Source organism: Porites lutea, chromosome 3 (genome assembly GCF_958299795.1).
Source record: "Porites lutea chromosome 3, jaPorLute2.1, whole genome shotgun sequence".
Taxonomy (NCBI): domain Eukaryota; kingdom Metazoa; phylum Cnidaria; class Anthozoa; order Scleractinia; family Poritidae; genus Porites; species Porites lutea.
Genome location: NC_133203.1, coordinates 51,233,268 through 51,252,519, shown reverse-complemented (window position 1 = coordinate 51,252,519; position 19,252 = coordinate 51,233,268). Strand labels below are relative to the sequence as shown.

At 38.6% G+C, this 19,252-nt stretch overlaps 1 protein-coding gene across 1 annotated transcript; it reads left to right on the top strand.

Annotated features, from left to right (window-relative positions):
* The first annotated feature begins 110 nt into the window (after positions 1–110).
* On the top strand, positions 111–11,615 carry LOC140931413 (ATP synthase subunit beta, mitochondrial-like). Its single transcript, XM_073381229.1, has 11 exons — positions 111–272; positions 588–818; positions 1,450–1,624; positions 1,971–2,092; positions 2,941–3,125; positions 3,560–3,718; positions 7,091–7,213; positions 8,095–8,307; positions 9,518–9,685; positions 10,027–10,060; positions 11,399–11,615. The coding sequence occupies exons 1-11, from the start codon at positions 122–124 to the stop codon at positions 11,494–11,496; spliced, it is 1,659 nt and encodes a 552-aa protein (XP_073237330.1). The 5' UTR covers positions 111–121; the 3' UTR covers positions 11,497–11,615.
* Positions 11,616–19,252: the final 7,637 nt, after the last annotated feature.

Sequence of the window (19,252 nt, the reverse complement as noted above, 5' to 3'; positions counted from 1 at the left end):
TGGTTCAATCACGTGAGAGTAACATGCTGTAACCTTCCCGAAATCCTTTCCGTTCTGTACTATTTGCAGATGTTCGGAAAAGTCCGTAAGAGGTCGGAAATTTTCGTAGATCACATGGTATATGATCGCCGGCGCTGCACACTTACAATTCTTCTCCGCCATGTTGGTTCATGGTTTGCGACGAGCGGCAAGAACCGCTGTGAGATCTAACTTTGTTGCTCGCACCTTAAGACAAACACAGAGGAGAACACTGCCAGTATGTTCGCAATTGTGTAAGTAATAAAATTATTGTGTTTACGCATTCCTTTTGTAGATGGGAGTGTTGCACTGAGAAGCGGACGCCGGGAAGCCACGTTGAGGATGTCTTTGATTTCAAGTCACATGCGATGAAATGTACCCTGTATGAACCTCCATTGTGATTGCTTTGAAAGTCATTTCTGTTAAAATTTTATTTTTGTTGTGAGTTATTATGGAAGAATTCTGGTTTATGGCCTCATGATCATTTGTACTTATATTGAACTTTGCATCCAGTATTGCTGGAGCTTAGCAAGTAACTTACATTTTTTCCTTCATATTTATTCATCCAGATAACCGCCGCTATGTTTCAACCGATAAACCTGTGTCTGCCGCAGCTGCCGCTGCCTCTCCTAAAACATCGACACCCGCAGCGTCAAAGCCTGGAGCTGTTGGAAAAATTATTGCTGTTATTGGTGCCGTTGTAGATGTTCAATTTGAGGAGGGTCTCCCTCCCATTTTGAACTCACTGGAGGTAGAAGGCCGTTCTCCGAGACTTATCCTTGAAGTCGCTCAACATTTAGGTAATAATGGATAATTTTCGTACTTTTTAATTTGAGTTGATAAAATGTGACTTAAATTTTGATATCAGGAGATATGTAAACGCACGTACCCCTCCCCTCACCAACATTAGGGAACTTGAGCAACGACGATGGCAACGAGAACGGGAAAGCAATAAATTAAGATTAGTAAAACAACAGCTGGGCACATGCATCACACTTTTTTGTACATTTCTTTGCTGTCACTGCCTGACTTTAACATGAAAGTGCCAAATTTCATGTTTTGTTGAAGTTGTGTACACAAGACAACTTTCTTTTTCTTTTCCTGAACTTTGATACTGTCTTTTAGAATTCAAGTTCAGAAAGGTTTGTCAACATTTGTCGAGCTGAACGAGTTGGAATAAGCATAATAAAGTTTGAAGTAGTGCGAATTGACTTTTTAAGTGACGTTTTTGTAGCCATTGCCATCATTTTTGCTTAAGCTCCCTACTTTCATTCCTTCACGCACATACTTTCTTCTACATTTATATGACTAGAATACCATACAGTGCCATGGATATATGCATGTTAACTTAGTTACATCACTGGACCACTCACCTACATGTATAGTTTACAGTCCTGTGGTAAACTTTGTTTGGTCCTCATTACAATGTAGGTGAGAACACTGTACGAACCATTGCTATGGATGGTACAGAAGGTCTCGTCAGAGGACAAGTGTGTAAAGATACTGGAGGTCCTATTACAATTCCAGTTGGCCCAGAGACATTAGGAAGAATTATTAATGTTATTGGAGAGACTATTGATGAAAGAGGCCCCATTGGTACAGACAAGTAAGTGATCACTGTAAAACAAAATCATTTGCATTCCTGAGGAAAACTGTCTACCATAACCCTGTGAGACAACAACAACTTTATCTTTAACCACCATTTTGTACAATAAAATGTGCATAGGATATCGGTATTCTTTCTGAAGTAACTATAGAGATTGAGGGTATGTCCCAGATTGAACATAGACGCAAACTTTACAGCAGTAATAATTTTTCAAGAAGGCTGTGAAAAAGTTCCAAAATCTCCTGCAAATCTTACAAAAATTTTTCTGCAATTGTAATGTAAATGAACAATCCTTCACTGTACTTCTTTGATATATTCTGTTCTCTGGATGATTAAACTTTTGTAGACGAGCTGCAATCCACGCTGAAGCACCAGAGTTTGTTGAAATGAGCACAGAGCAGGAAATTCTTGTTACAGGAATTAAAGTTGTGGACCTTCTTGCTCCTTATGCTAAGGGAGGAAAGATTGGTATGTTTCAGTGGCCTTTGGTGAGAATAATACTGTAGTCAATATGTCTGAAGGCATGAAGAGTCATCCCTTACTGTCTGTTTACACTCTTAGGAATCTTTTAATATTTTAATTGAATGGCTTTCAGTCATTGCCAACAATGCCTTGCGGATGCAATGTGCCTTTACTTCATCGACACTTGTGTACTGATTCAGGTTTGATATTGACGTTTGAAGTAGATGACATTTATAGCAGACTAATATTATCATGAAAAAAAAATTGCCGCAATTTTCCAGTGATTTTGTTACCTCTGCATCCTGTGTCCTTGATGCATAAAAATCCCCAAAGATACAAACAAATTAAATCATGGCATGGGTCCCATAGGATGATCTGTTGATCTGAAGATGTTTTTGTAGAATATCCTGTTCGTGCAATTTCTGTGGCTATTATTTCATCTTTTACCGTGCTTTGAATAGAAGGACTATATTTTTATTTCAGGAAACTGTAATAAAGAGATTTGGAGTCTTTCTTGAGATTAACTGCTTGGTTACATAAAATGCCCAAGCATTTTCAATTTAGGACTCGGTTGCTTTTTGAACTGGGGCTCATTGGTTCTGCACTTGGACTCATGATTTTTCACAAGATAAGTGCCAGGACTCACTAGAACTATTTGTAACAAAATCACTGTAACACATGATCAATGTTGGTAGTTTTGTATGCAGACATTGCTGCCTAACAGACAGAACTTCAAGAATTCTTGCCTGCCTAACCGACAGAACTTGAAAAATTCTTGAATTGTATTGCGTTCATCAACTGTTAACATGACTGTGTGTTGATATACAAACTTTTTTTCTTTGTTTGTCATCAAGGTCTCTTTGGAGGTGCTGGTGTTGGTAAGACTGTTCTTATCATGGAACTAATCAACAATGTAGCTAAAGCTCATGGTGGTTACTCAGTGTTTGCTGGTGTTGGAGAAAGAACACGTGAAGGAAATGACTTGTACCATGAAATGATTGTATCAGGTGTCATCAGTTTGAAGGATAAAAGTTCCAAGGTAACAGATTGTTTTACAGGTAGCTATTATGACTGCTGAAGGAGGATCATGAGGTTATCTCTATACTAAGATCTCTCCTTACAGATAACCCACCCAGCCCAGGAAAGGTTGGCCACACCACTGTGGTGTACATCCCCTACTCCTTTCAAACAATGGTGTGGGTCTTTAACTTCCTACAAGAACCAGATAAGTGAAAGTGCTGTGAGACGGGACCAACAGTTTTTCGTCCTTATCCAAGAAGACTAGAATGCATGACCATTACTTAAAGACCCCGAATGTTGATCCGGCCGGGGTTTGAAACCGGCGACCTTCTGCTCAGCAGACCAGCGCACTCCCAACTGAGCTAACTAGGTGGTAGTGTTGTAATTATTGTAATACAGATGATAGCATCGTTTTAATGTAAATTAATACTATTTTTGAATTGTTTGTTTGAGGTGGCCCTTGTGTATGGTCAGATGAATGAACCCCCAGGTGCTCGTGCTCGTGTTGCTCTGACTGGTCTGACTGTTGCCGAGTACTTCCGTGATGAAGAAGGACAGGATGTGTTGCTTTTCATTGATAACATCTTCCGTTTCACCCAAGCTGGCTCTGAGGTGTGTGTATATTCATTGACTTGTTTTTTAAGTCAGTCTGGGGTCAATTTTAATAAAACTTTTTTAAGTGTTATTTAAATATATAGATTTAGCCAGGGCTAAAAGCGAAGCTCCCTCCCAATAAACTTGTAATCCACAGATCAGGGCACATTCATTTGACTTTTGAGGCAAAGGCTGAGTGATTTTAGAGAACAATCAGAATTTGACTGTCCAAGAGTGAAACAAGTTTTACATCAAGTTATTTGTACACCGAAAAATAGCAATCATGTTTGATCACAGTAGATTAGGCCTGGAAAACAAATAGACCTATTCGTGTATTGTATTTGCATTAGCTGTAGCATCATAATGTGGCATTCACCAGTCTCTCCAACATTGCTCCGTTAGAGAGACTATGGATAATTGGACAACCCCGAAATATAATTTTAAGAAACACATGCGCCACGATAGTCCTTGGTGGCAGCCAATTCACACGTTGCATTCCTCTGTCTAAAAGAGAGGCCAAAATAAAAATCAGGCCGGATTTTTTGTGTTCGACAAGTTTAGTTTACTAGTAAAGCTTGGCGACGAATCTGGTGGCATGTAAACCAGACTTTTAAACATACGTTTTCTCATCACGTCTCAGGTAAACAGTACACAGACCTCAGACAGAGTTTGTTCTTTTTTGCCCTATTTAAACCTATAATTCTGCAGTTTTTTCACAATTTTGCAAGAGAATTTGCACTCATTCAACATCCACGACGATCAAAGCACGCGCTTCCTTTGCACAACAAATTATAGCATTGAATTATAAAACGTTTTCTGTTAGAAAAATCTGGTCCTATGTGATATGCGGGGTAATAATTATGGGCTTTTAATGAAAACGATAAAAAAAATTCCCAAAATCACTTTTTGGCCGGCCGGACGGGTTGTCACTTTTGACAGGCACCAAATTTGCAGTGCGATTAATAGAGTTACCACTTACGCTTCAACATAATAGAGAAATTGTTATGTTTAGGTTTTATTTCCCTTTATTCATTAAACTGTGTATGATTTTGTTATGTGTAATCTTTAAAAGCGAGTGATATTTACGCGCGGCGTTTTGAGTATTCCTACATGCGATGTTTATGTTCGACTGGAAACAACCAGTGCAGCGATGAAAATTGCGAGAGGGACTACTAACAATCAATAAAATAAGTTTAATTCGGTGAAACATGTGCAGAGACAATAATTTTCATTCACGAAGAGAAGTATTGAGAGTAAAGTGTCTCAGAAAATCATGAGTCAGGCAAGCATAAGCTTATTTATGTTTTAAGCCGGCTTCCCGGTGCTCGCTCTTTTTCAACATGAACTCGAGGCAAGAAAATCGCTCAGAGCTTTCTGTTTACAGCCAAAACCATAACTAAATAATCTTCGGAACCTTTTCTTTGAATTTGCGGGTCAAAAAATGTCTAAAGGCTTTTTAAACCTGATACTATTGTAGGTTAGATCATTGCTCATGTTTTAACTTAAGCCGCATAAACCATACGCTCGACTTCAGGAAACCGAAAAAAAAAACATCAAAAACAATAATGGCTCAAGCTTACCAGTCGAGATGCTGCTTCTGAAGGTCATCAAGTGTTCCAGAATCGCTTGAGACTTTTCAACCTTCTTACGCCTCAAGCAAGGGCAAGTGAGTAAGCTCATTTTTGAAAACGATGCCAACCAAAATTGGATTTCCAATGACTTTGACAAGCGGTACATTTGTCAACAAAAAGCGCAATAAACAAACCAGCCACGAATTACAGAACAATCTTGATAGCAGCTGTATTTCATTTTGTACACCAAGTAGAAAAAGACAGTTTATTACATCACAAGATGACACAAAACTCTCCCAGCTCCAGCTATCAGTAAGCAAGTTTCCAGACGCTGCAAAAATTTTCCGCATAAACTCACCTGTCAAATTTTGACCAATCAGAACATAAAAATTGGACGTAGAGCTTGATCAACGCGTGACAGCGAGAAAAGTCAAAAGCGATTGCCTTCCCTGCATGTAAATGTAAAATCCGGTTGAATTTTCGTGTCCGAGATCAGTTCGAAATCAACATTTTAAAAGAGCGGCTCATGAAACACGACTTATTTCATTGGCATTTTAAAAAAACTGAACTTGAGCCTGCGATCATTTGAAAAGTAGCAACTTGTCAGCGAATACCTTCAAAATATTACTCGAACTAAGAGGGTCGATACCTGAGCCCGCGATACGGTCAGGCGATACTGGTCAGCAGAAACACTGTTTTGACAGCTGTCAATTAATCAAAACGTTGATGTACAATATCAGGTTGCAGGCTCCCAAACTAGCTAGAAAGTGTGAGATTAAACATTGGTATGCCTGTGGTGCGGACAGACGGAAGGTCGGGTGGTCGGTGTACGGTCACGTGATTGCTGAATTTTCTAGGATGGAGAGATTTTCTATAAAGCTATGGGGCTTCGAATTGAGCCCGTGATCAAATAAAATATCAGCGCAAAACTTTAAACACTACGTGACCTCAATAGATAGAAAAATGGGCCCGCGATCCACTCAGGTGATGATGGTCAGCGTATACTCTAGTTTGACAGCTGTCAATTAACCTTCATTAGAATGGCGAATATTCGAATTAACAGACTACAAGTGTGAGTAGGACATTTCCGTCCGGCATGTAGTGGAAAATGCCAGATCGTGTACCTGAGACAACCTGAGCCCTCGTTATTAGTTTTCTGATAGCGGTCTGCACATGTCCCATTTTGACAGCTGTCAATTGACCTTAATTTGGCTTGCCAATGTAACTTAAAACGACTGTCAGCCAACTGACAGCCTTGCCCGCTGTAGTTTCGTTTTTGTGTTGAATTGGTAAGTGTGACATATTATATCAGCTTACATATAGGGGCAAAACGACTGGTCTTTTATCTGAGCCCGCGAGATGGTCATGTGATAATTGTCAGCGGATGTCTGATTTTGACAGCTGTCAATCTAATCGTACTCATACGGATGGCTTACATAACTAAGAGGCTAGTCAAGTTGTGCAAGATCTATTGTGACATTTGACATCGGCTTACATGAAGTGTGTGTACAAACGGGCGTACGCTACGTCATAACCAAATTTTCTGGGATGGATAGTTTACCAAATTTTCTTACCCATGGCGCTCCGCTGCGCGCGCGCAAAGCGCGCGGGAGCTCCGCTACAAGTGTACACAATGTAGCTATTGTCTTCAGACTTGTAAATTACTTGTAAATTACTTGTAAATTACACTTGTAAAAGTTTTATTAAACTGGCCCCAGTACCCTGTGGCTTTCTTGCTATATAGGTTTAAATGAGCTTAATTGATCATAACAGCAAACTATGCGGATGGTCTGATTCTTGGTCTTAAATATGCTTGCAGGTGTCTGCTCTGTTGGGGCGTATTCCTTCTGCTGTTGGTTACCAGCCAACTCTGGCCACTGATATGGGCACTATGCAAGAACGAATTACCACAACTAGGAAAGGATCTATTACATCAGTACAGGTAAATTGTCAACACAACATATGACAACATTATCATTTGCAAACCATGTTCATACTAATTATATTATAGTAATAATACTATGATAATGTACAGTGTAACAATGATTTGATTTGTGACTTGGCTTGAAAGAAAGCATGTTACAGTACAGTTAAGCTTACATGTAGTTTAGGATTACAGTAGGGTTATTGTAAGGGTTATTTTTTACTTCAAAAATCATGTTTATTGAGTTATGTTAACTTTTACTTTAGCCCGGATTAATGCACAAGTTAAAAATCATAGTACTTGCAGGGTGCAAAGAAAGTCATTTTTATAGCTTGCCATTCGGGCAAGCTGAAGCTAACATTTACTAGCCCAAAGATCATTTCAACTAGCCCCAAAAACATTTTGATGAGCAGATTGATTTCACAGTTCTCCTGTAATTTGAATTCCTCAAAAAAATTCACTTGCCCATCGGGCAAGTTAATAACAGAATTTGCTAGCCCGATACCAAAATCCACTAGCCCCGGGCTATCGAGCACTACTTTCTTTGCACGCTGACTTGAATCCTGTGTACAAGCAAGTTGTTCACTTCTCTGTGGCAGATTTTTATTTTGTTTAATTTACGTTGTTTTGTTGGCTTAAGTTTGGTAGGTAATAAAATGTGTCAAAAATGTTGAGCATTAAGAGGTACTTTTTAATAACAGAATTAATGAGCAGAAACTTCTCAATATTTTCTGTGTTGAGGGGTGCTTCTTGAAAGAATGTATGAAATCAATTGAACTAAATGTACAACTCAAACACTAGGACTAGTTTGGCAATGCATTACCTCAGCCTTTTTATTTATTATGTAACAAGTAAGCATTTTGGTTAACATCAGTTGTTTTCCTTCACTACATCTGTAGGCAATCTATGTGCCAGCTGATGACTTGACAGACCCTGCACCTGCCACTACCTTTGCTCACTTGGATGCCACCACTGTGCTATCTCGTGGCATTGCTGAGTTAGGAATTTACCCAGCTGTAGACCCTCTAGACTCTACATCACGTATCATGGACCCTAATGTTGTTGGACAAGAGCACTATGAAGTAGCCAGAGGTGTACAGAAGATCCTACAGGTAACAAACTATAAGTCATCTAGTTTTTAAGAAAACAGGCAAACATGGTGCTCGGTGATGGTAATTTCACGGGGAAGTGATCTTAGTAATGATAGCAGTTACATACAAGAAGATGGAGAATCCAAACACCAGAAAGGTCAGAAAAATTTTCCAAGCTCCAGGTGAGAATCAAACTCATGACCCTCTGTGTTCTAGTTCAGACTCTCTAACCACTAAGCTACTGGAACTCTAGTGGTGAGCAGGGTCAGAATTTAAATACATGTACACCAGACTTAAAGGATTGCATCGGGGACTTGCTTGAAATTCGGCCATCCACCATTGACAAAACCAAGACTGTATATTTATACATATGTACTAAAGAAGATGGAGAATTCAAACACCAGAAAGCTCAGAACAATTTTCCGAGCTCCAGGTGAGAATCAAACTCAAGACCCTCTGAGTTCTAGTTCAGACTCTCTAACCACTGAGCTACTGGAACTCTAGTGGCGAGCAGGGTCAGAATTTAAATACATGTACACCAGACTTAAAGGATTGCATCGGGGACTTGCTTGAAATTCGGCCATCCACCATTGACAAAACCAAGACTGTATATTTATACATATGTACTAAAGAAGATGGAGAATTCAAACACCAGAAAGCTCAGAAAAATTTTCCGAGCTCCAGGTGAGAATCAAACTCAAGACCCTCTGAGTTCTAATTTGAGCGCTCTAACCACTGAGCCACTGGAACTCTAGTGAGTACGATGGGAATTTGAATACAAGTAAACCGGACTTAAAGGATTGCATCAGGGACTTGCTTGAAATTTGGCCGTCCACCAGCATACGAACCCAAGACTGTATATAATATGTAGAAAGCTGTAAACACTGCTTTCTTATGACTATAATTATTAATAATACTTATAACAATATGCAGTAACAAAAATTTTATTGCAATGTTGCAGTGTACATTAGTAAAATCAATTGAATCCAAAAATTCTACCTAGCGAAAAAAAATTGGTTGTGTTCTGTAAGGAAATTAACATGTTCATTTCAAGTTTCCAAGTGGTTTGAGTGTTGTGTGGATGTTATATGGGTCAGGGATTTGAGTTCTGTACAAGCCTGGATTTTTTCCTGGCTCTCTGTATGCAATTTAAGTAGTTATCTCTTAAATGGGTGTGTATTTTTTTCACATTTTATTTTACGCGGCAAGTGATCTCATATTTTAATTTCAGGATCACAAATCTCTACAAGACATCATTGCCATCCTGGGTATGGATGAATTGTCTGAGGATGACAAACTGACAGTTGCACGTGCACGAAAGATCCAAAGATTCCTTTCCCAGCCTTTCCAAGTTGCTGAGGTGTTTACAGGTCATGATGGCAAACTTGTTCCCTTGAAGGTAATGTTTACATTGTGTCATGTAGTACCTGCTACAGTATTTGTACTCTGTTACTCGGTTTATGCACCACAGTTAGTAGTACCAAACAGTTGTTACAATTGTCATATATGTACATGAGGATTGGGAGAGCAAGCCACTGGAATGGCGTTAGAATCCAAGGAGTGTCAGTCATCTCCAAGCCTACCTTGTGACTGCTCCTCTGGTACAGGTTTGTCACGTATCTCAACATTTTACCTCGAAACTCCATTGGATGATACTTGTAAAGCAAGCAAGACCATGGTTTCATGTAAAGATTCTTTACTTTTTTGTTAACGTTTCTTCTTGTGGTTTGCTTTTAACAGGAAACCATCTCTGGATTCAAGAAGATCCTCAATGGTAAGTTTTCCTGAAAACTGGTGCATTTTGCTTCGAAGATTTGTTATTTAGGAGTTGTGTTAAGAAATTGAGCTCAATTCATTCAGTAAGAGCTGTCCAACAGATTGAGCAAAACATTTAAATACAGTAAAAACCCACGAGTAAGAACCTAAGATTTAAGAACCTGTTAGGCTAAACTTTGCAATTTGGACCCCCTCTACATAAGAACCTCTTTACCCTAAAATTTGGAGAAAGGTTCTTAAATAAATGTTGTTTGATTGAGGTCATTGAGAAAATGTTTATAATATTGTGTTTTACAGCACAATCGTGTATATAAAGTTGTTTTGACTCAAGAATTTAAAATTCATGTAATAATAAATCTCTATTATGGTCATATTAAAATATAAGTAATCATTAGGTATGCAAATTTAAGGGTGCTGATCACTAAAATCTTCTTAGCAACGACATAATTTTTTGCAAGAAATTAAGAACCTATTAAGAACCTAGATAGCCTAAATTTATGTTTACCACCATTTATGTAAGAACCTGTTTAGGCTAACCCTGGAAAATGTGGGTTCTTACTCGTGGGTTTTTACTGTAATCACTTAAAACAAACGAAGTAAGGAAGGAAGCCAATGCAAAAAAGCACTGACAGCAATTCTAAAGAGATTGAAGTGGGTTGCATTTGAGGTTTTGTGGAACTGTCCGGCCTAATAGCCTGCATTGCAGCCGGTCCATGCACTCGTCTAAACCATTAATATATTCCATATGCAAATTAGTGCACAAAAGCTTGTTCTAATTTCCTGCAGAGTCGCAAGGACATATGTGAGCGTTTCTGATAGGTTGGTTTCCTGACAGGTTTCTTATGCACCTCACGATTAGCCTAATTCTTACGTGTGCGTGACGGATGAGCGCAGTGACATGTCAAAATTCACAGAAGGGAGTTAGCAAGGATTGTTTACAGTAAACAATGAACAAGCAGTTCTAGCATCAAAACAAAGTAGGAAATCATGATATTCCCTGCTAAAAAAAAAAAAACTACACACATGTAGCTATTCAGGTCAGGCATTTAGGAGAAAACCAAATAGACCAAGGTTATTTAGCCACAATAAAAAAGCTTAAGGCTTCAACGGAGGTAAAAGAATCTGCATCCGTGATCAAATTCTGTCAGAAGACATTTGTCGAAACATAAACCACAGTAACTAATTACTCAATATTACTCAATATGGAACAGACCAGCGTCATAACCTCTGAATGTGAGACTCAAGCTGAATGGGTGGGACTTGATCCTAGCAAGTGTGCTATGCATTATGATGTACTGTGGAAATAATTTGCGTGATTATACTTCTACTATACTAGGTGAATATGATCATCTTCCTGAAGTTGCTTTTTACATGGTCGGAGATATCAGTGAGGCCGTAGCCAAAGCAGAGAGATTAGCAGAGGAAGTGCAGTAAACACTGAACAGCGACTGTCGACGTTAACCACACTTGTAAATGTATTGCGTGTTCATACACTTGCTGTATGCTGTTTTTTTACATCATTGAAACTTGAATAAATTGAACTTTGAGATCCACTGAGTCCTAAGCTCTTTTGCTTGTGGCGATCTGTTTGTAACTTGTCACAGAGGTCAGTTATGAATTTTCTGACTTTATGGTACAAAATCACTCTAGAAATCCTGCGTGCCCTGAGAAACTGTGGTTTGGTGTATGAATTTGACCTAAAAAACGCGGCGATTACTGCAAAAATGGGATATAATCAGAATTAAACATTCCATACAAATGTAGATTCTAATAAGAGACTTGTGTCAATAACAAAATGCTTGAAGCTGAGTGGTTCTTAACAGCCGATGTTTATAATGGCAATAGGTTTGAGTGGAGTCCAATTCGGTCTGTAATGATACGAGTGATTAACGAAATCCGCGGGAGTCCGATTTGTTTAATCACGAGTATGATTACAGACCGAATTGGATGACACGAAAGTCCTGTTACCAATTAATCATAAACTTTACAATTTCCCCACGCACCTTGAAATTCCTTGAAAAATGCAGTAGGTGCCTGAAAGTCCTTGAATTTTAATGCTAACTTTATAGTTTATGTAGAACTCCAAAGAAAAGGAGCAAACACAGAAAGACCTTCGGATAGAATTACTTATGTTGTGGGAGAACTGAAAAAGACATGGACTAAGGCTCTTTTTTGCAGTGAATGGAGTCCTTGGAAAATGGGAAATGTGTGCTTAAAGTCCTTGATTTTTTGGGTTTTTTTAGTGGAAAAGCATTTGTATACCAAATGTCCAAAATTACCGAAAATGTCAATGGCGGATCGAGACTGCCGTTACAAATTCGTCCATTTTGGCAAATCCCTAGTTTGGAAGGGAAAGTGGTTGCCGCCATTGTTATTGTGATAACTTCTGTGATTGGTGGTTTTAGCCGAGTGTACTTAATATGATTGGCTAATGTAACTGTCCGATTACACTGTCCAATTACCACCCCACACAATGACTAGTGAAAAATAAAGCAGTTAATGCACAAATCAAATTTGAGGAAATTGTAATGGTTATGAATAATAGCTTAATCATAGCTAAAACAAAATCCTCAAATCTGATTGGCCATCAACTGCCCTGATTTCAGCCTTAACAGGACAATACGCGCCATCACGCGCGCTTAAGGTGGTTCCCTGGTTTTGCACTGCGCATAACAAGATGGCCTCCGTAAAAAAGAGCATGTGAAGTAACATTATTAAAACGAAGTTGACCGAAGAGAAACGCTATAGCAATTTTTGCTTGCGGTTGTTTCTTGCCGAGGTGAGACTCAATGTGGTGGGAATGTGCGTAACGTAAGCAGTACGTGTGTTGCTGAGTTCGATTTCCTCACGGAGAACCTCGATAGTGGATGTTTAATTTGTGCTTATTCACTTTGATTTTCATTTAAACGCTTTCTCTATCACATTGTGTCCTAAATGTGATATCTCGATGTAAATTCTGTAAAAACGGGTTTTTTTAATGCTTTCTTCCCCATTTCGCTTACATTCTATTTTGAAACTCGCCCCAGTCCTCTCTCAAAAACCAAGGAAAATGCATTTAGTGCGCACTTTCTGCAGCTCTACCGCAAAAACGAGCACGGTGACCCCCATTTTTTATTTCATGATTTTAATAAGGACAGTGCTTCCTTTCGGTGAGAAAAAAATTGGCATAAATCTATGTTCAGTGTTTTGGCAATTTTACTAAATTGTACGGATTGAGCTATCACGTGTCGAATAGCGCGTGTCCAATTTAATTCTACTCAGTCTACTATGGAGCGTAAAGTAAAAGCGAGGGCATTAAAAGGCATTTTTCTGGTACGTTAGTGGATAAACAATACATTAAAGTCAAATTCTGTGCGATACCACATGCATCATTGAAAAAATATTTCCTTTCCTTTCTAGTTTTGGGCTGCGCGCGGTTTTTGTCAAAGGGTCCAAAATAGCCGTATTTGTCAGCATTGTGACGTCAAAACGAGCACGGTGACCCCCCCTTTTTATTACCTTTTTATCATCTTCTTGACTTGTTACATCAGTTTACCAAGTTTCATCTACAATCTATGTTAGGTTCTTTTTCTGGGAAATCACCTTAAATGGCTTCTTTTCACTGCTAGCAAAAAAAGATCTTGGAATTTCTTGTGTTTTGGTTTAAAAAAGAGCCTTATATATCATAAATTTTGTTTAAGTTATGATTCATTGGTAACAAAACTTCGTGTCGTCTACAGGGTGTTTCAAAAGTTCGTTCCGATTGTAAATTGTATTTTGCGCAAAAAATTTAATGCTTGCTTAGGCAAATGTAAATTGATTCAGGTAGGAAATTTATCTAAAAAACCGTTCAAAGCAATTTCAAACTAAAATTTGAAGAAATTATGATATTTTTCAAATTTGTCCCCAAATGTGCACGTACGCGAATTTTTTCCCGCCACATTTTTCCTGCCCATTTTGTAGGTTTTCTATTTTCGTTTTTTTTGGCGTTTTCTTTTGTTTTCTCTACTCTTTCACAAAAATGAAGGCGTACACTGTTTGTGCTAGAGCTCAGCCATCTATTTTTACGGTACTCTGTCCATTTAGTCAAAGAAATTGTCAAATTGTTGAAGAAGTCTGAACGATTAGAGAACAAGAGGTCAAAAGTAAAGACCTTGCAAGACAAACCAAGGAGTAGATGGCCGGGTTTTTTTTTACAAACTGTGTGAAAAATGTTATCGAAAAAGCTGTAAGTATATGCGTAATAATTCAACAAGACTGCAAGGTAAAAAGAAAACTTCAACTTCACAATATCAAAGTTTCGAGCACAACGGAATGGAGATATGTGACCAACAAAGGCTGGAAAGCCTTGAAAAGAAAAAAGGCGGTGCACACTTCATGCAGGCATGGCATCAGAAGAATTTGCAAACTTTATACCAAAAGACGACCGGCCGGCAAAGTCACGTGATGCGAACCCTCTAGTACCCATCTGGATTATCGTTGATGAGACAACATACAACGATCCACGCCTCACCTGGGAAACTGTGAATTTAGACACGGTATGGGAGCTCGTACATTCTATACCTCACCGCTTAGAAAATGTCAGAAATCATAAAGGAAGACATTCTGGTTGCTAATATTTCAGTTTGTCAATGTTAAATGAATAATGAATAACATGCTTAGGTTTACAAAAGTTCTCTTTAATAATCAGTGAAATTTAAGTGAAGAAAAAATCGGAACGAACTTTTGAAACACCCTGTAATCGGGTTTGTAATCATACTCTTGATTAAACAAATCGGACTCCCGCGGAATTCGTTAATCACTCGTATGATTACAGACCGAATTGGACTCCACTCAGTCCTGTTACCATTACTAATTTTGCTATTGAAAGCTGTCCGATTAGCAGGAGCTCGTAATCGGGCAGGCCAACTTGGACAGTTAAAGAGCCAATGAAAATGAAGTATAGTAAATGCCACTAGCCATTGAAATTTAACTAAATAGCAGATGATAACCACCAAAAGCAATGAAAACATAGTGACTGGGTAAGCTGTCCAGCTTCAACTGGAAAGGTTTTTGCCATGGAATCTGTAAGCTGTCAAGACAAGCTGTAATTTGATGCCATTAGTTTTGAAAATTTTCGCATTTTATTCAAATATTGACGCATTTTAATTAAAAATGTATTTTTGTAAAAAAAAAAAAAGTTCTGCAGCCGGGCTTCCTCACATTCCGATAGTTTCATCCAAAGCTGTAGCCGATCATGTTTGTTGTGGAATCTTTCTCTTACATTAAAAAATATTCCAGGACTGATATTCTCGCATTTTGTTATTGACACAATTAATTGGTAATAGGACTTGGTGTCACTGGTGTCGTACATTTCAGGGGTACTGAATCGGGCTCGATTTGAAGTTACTCGCCCGATTATTCCCTGAATTGTACTCCACTCAGTCCTTTTACCACTATTAGCATCAGACTCAAAGCGCTTAAGACTAAGAGCATTTGGTGAGCAGGAAAAGCGTTCTGTACGAACATGTGGGTTTTCGGATGTGATTTATGAGGACCGCTTTCATAATTGTGTACTCAGAGGTGAATCAGAGAAAGCACTTTTAGTTCCAGTGTCAACAAAAGAAATCACTGGATCAGGAGCGTGGAAACTGAATTGAACCGCAACACAGTAAACAATACTCATATTTAATTCAACGACTTTAATCACAGTTGCTTAGATACAATCAGCCTGCGAATGGTGAGGAACGAGGAAAAAATGCTGTATTCGCACGGTGAAAGATACCATCTCTTGTCGCCCGCAATAAAGGGAACATTGCCTATAAATATCCTGAAATCCTGTTAATTTGATAATTTTGAATGTTATAGTCAAAGGTAATAAATATCTTTGAACTGGAATGCCAGTTCTTTGACAGTAATCTAGAGACGTTTCAGTGTTCAATCGCTTTGTTATGCAGAACATTTCCTTTTGTAAGGTTATTTGTCTTGATTCTATAAATGCTACCATTTTTCGCCACGGCTACACCGAATTACAGTGGAAGTTCTCGTTAGCGCCCACCGTGGGGACGCGAAAAAGGTGCCCGTCATGGTTCTCATGACGAAGGGCCTTAGAGGTGTAAGGGTGTTTGGTCGCTTACGGGAGCTTGCACTGCTACAACTATAAACATTGGGAATGAAAAAAAGTGTTGTTAGTGTTTGGCTATACTGTTGTTCTAACCGCAATGTTGTACAGTGTAATTCAGTCACAAGCACAAAATTCAAGTGGTGGTTTGAAGTGTACTGGCTTTATGTGAAAACAACAAGCAGTAAAACTTAAATATTAATTGCGGCGAACAGTGACTCTAAATACAGGAAATTAAAAACGAAAACAAAATCTAACTCGTAAACCCTGAAAGTGTCCGCGGCCTCTTATAGGAAAGTAGCAATAAATACAGACTGGGTCTGTTTGGGAGATGAAGAAGGGTTTTGTGAAGACTACCGTAAGTGGAAGTTAGTCGAGCTTATAACTGTCCGCTTATGAGGGAGTGTCCTTAAAGGAAGTCTACTTCCACTGTATTTTAAGAACAAATGAAACTCGTTCCACGATGAAAGCCCATTTTTGGCCAGGAGCCATTCCAGAGACAGGGAGCAAGCCATGGCTTAAAAGTCACGGATTAGTTATTTTTATGATTTTCAGTTGGTTAATTAATAGACGATGGGGTTAATCGAGGTCTAAACTTTAAACCGCGGATTAAAACAATTAATAGACCTTTAGATCTTTTATCCGGTTATGATTGGATTAGTTTATGATTGTTTATGTAGGTAAATAATGTTTTGATAGTTAATCTTGGTACTACCCGCATTCTTTACATTGTGTACAGCAGTACTGAGTAAACGTTGAAGCCATGGCTTCGATGTTGCCTGCACAAATAACACTTGACGCCCTAGTTACTGGGCTCTTGGAGCCCTAACGACAATGGTTTTATAGCTGGTGAATTTAGTTATTCTGAATAATAAATTGATGTTTGCGAAGACCACGAAATTCCCTAATCCTACGGCTAGAAACTCAGCCCAAAGGTCAAACTTGGTTTAGCCGGAGGGCTTAGGGCAAACCTTGCGTATAAATTAGCCAAACAACTTTGTACTTCTGTATCGTGTGAACCAGTCTATAAATTGTTTTTCAAATGAACGAAATGATTTTAAGGGTTTTTTGATAACGCAAACGTGAAATTAATAGTTCAACCCATAGGTATCCGTATTTTATGAAAACGTATTTTTTTCCTTTTTCCATAAAAATCGCGTCCACGGGTGATCGCTTTCATGACATAGATTGTTTTCCAAAAGTTCCTCTTTCATCCGTCCACACAACTTCCGCAATTTAAACCCATGGGTTTACAAATTTCCACCCTGGATAGCGTTCTCAGTTATCGTAGTGTAGACGGAGAGCCAATTTTTGCGGATGCGCTTAATAAAATACAGATACGTATAGTGGTCGGGGTTTTACTTACAGTTCTGAAAGGAACTCAAAAGTCCATTATTCCGTGCCCTTTTCAATGGCTACGAGAACAACTCCAAAACGCGATTTTTCTTTCTATTGCGGTCTCTAAGATATCGACTCCTATATTTGACAAATTGAGTGGTTTGGAATTATTTTAATAAAGATTTAACGCTAATTTACTTTATTATCGTGACGTTTCCGTCTTTGTCCACTGAGCCCCTTAACAAGGCCGCGCAAACAATTCAACACTGAGCGGTCCCTGCCGCAAAACCTCATCAACAACTGCAAACATGCTTTAATTTCAAGGTTAGAAATAGATTTCCCCACCTTACCTACATCACTGCTGACCCCTGTTTCATAGTAGCTTCATCCACTTGCTCTTTTTCTTAGCCTGCATGCGTGGTAAAACATACATGATTTTCTAAAGACAGCTTTGCGTGCGGGCGCGTGTACTGGAGGTATTAATTTTCCGCCTTCCTCACTTCACTACTGAGATGACCTAAATTGTGACCTTCAAGTACCGAATACGATATCAGTTTGACATGAGGCCTTATGGCACTAACTGCAACTAAAAAAAGAACAAGAAAAAATGAGGTCTTAGCTCCAGGACAAAACCAGCATTTCAAAATACTGTTAGTGAGAGAAAAAAAATTCTCAGGAAGTATTTAAGGTGATGATGAAAGACAAACCAAAGATAAACGAAAACTTCTTTTAAAAGACATAAGCGACGGCCTGCATTGCGAAAATGAACTTCATTCGTGGAATAACCACGCCAGGCTTAGTAAGAACGAACAATCCAGAACGCTTACTGTAAGGGGCTGCTGAACCGCTAAACGATTATGGCTTATATTAAAAGAGGAAGACTTTCAAAGAATCAGTACGTCACTATTTTGGAAGGGTGGAGCCTCTCTTACCATTTATTTTACTTACTAAAGCCTAACCCTCCAACAGTGAATCAATCATGTGCAAACATTGGTACTAGTATTGTTACTGCTATTATTAATCGTTAACATGGAATGTCACATCTCCCCCCTTAGTCGTACATAGAGATCGATGCGGGAAAATGTTTCTATTTTGATGCATGTTTGACTTTAAAACATGGAAGACGAGGGAAGGTTTGAGAGGTGGACCGCATGGTCAGGGTATCGGGGTATATAAGGGCTATTAAATGTTTGGAATCGTTATCGAACTGGTGCTTGTATTTCAGGGTATTTAATAAGGAGGATAAATATTGTTAAAAACGCTAAAAACCTTCAATCTATTATTTAATAATTTGAGAATATAGGTCGGCTATGGTAAGTCCTTTTCTGTGGGAAGACTCAGCAACTTGTGCTGTTTATTGTTGAACAGAGAGGAAACTCCTTGGATGCTATAGTAATAAAGAAAATTTTATTCTCAGCATCATCTTTGCCCTATCAACTGCCGGGCAATTCTAAAAAGGTAAACATGACAGTAAGTGCATGTATTGATAGTAATGCAGCCTGAAAACGACACAAAGATACAAAAAAGGACTAATAGATATCCTTAAATGGAAATCAATCATGCTAAATTATACCTATCATTCCAAATGGAACGGAAACCAAACTGCTTTGGAAAACTGACATGCTCATTAGGAGAGATTAGCGAGGAGATGGGCCATCCTCCAATAGGACGAGAGATAGATCAAATATAAAGAAATCTCTCTTGAAAGGCCGAGTAGCATTTCAAAAAGGTTACTCTCCATGCCTTTTTTTATACCGTAAGAAATACTGATCT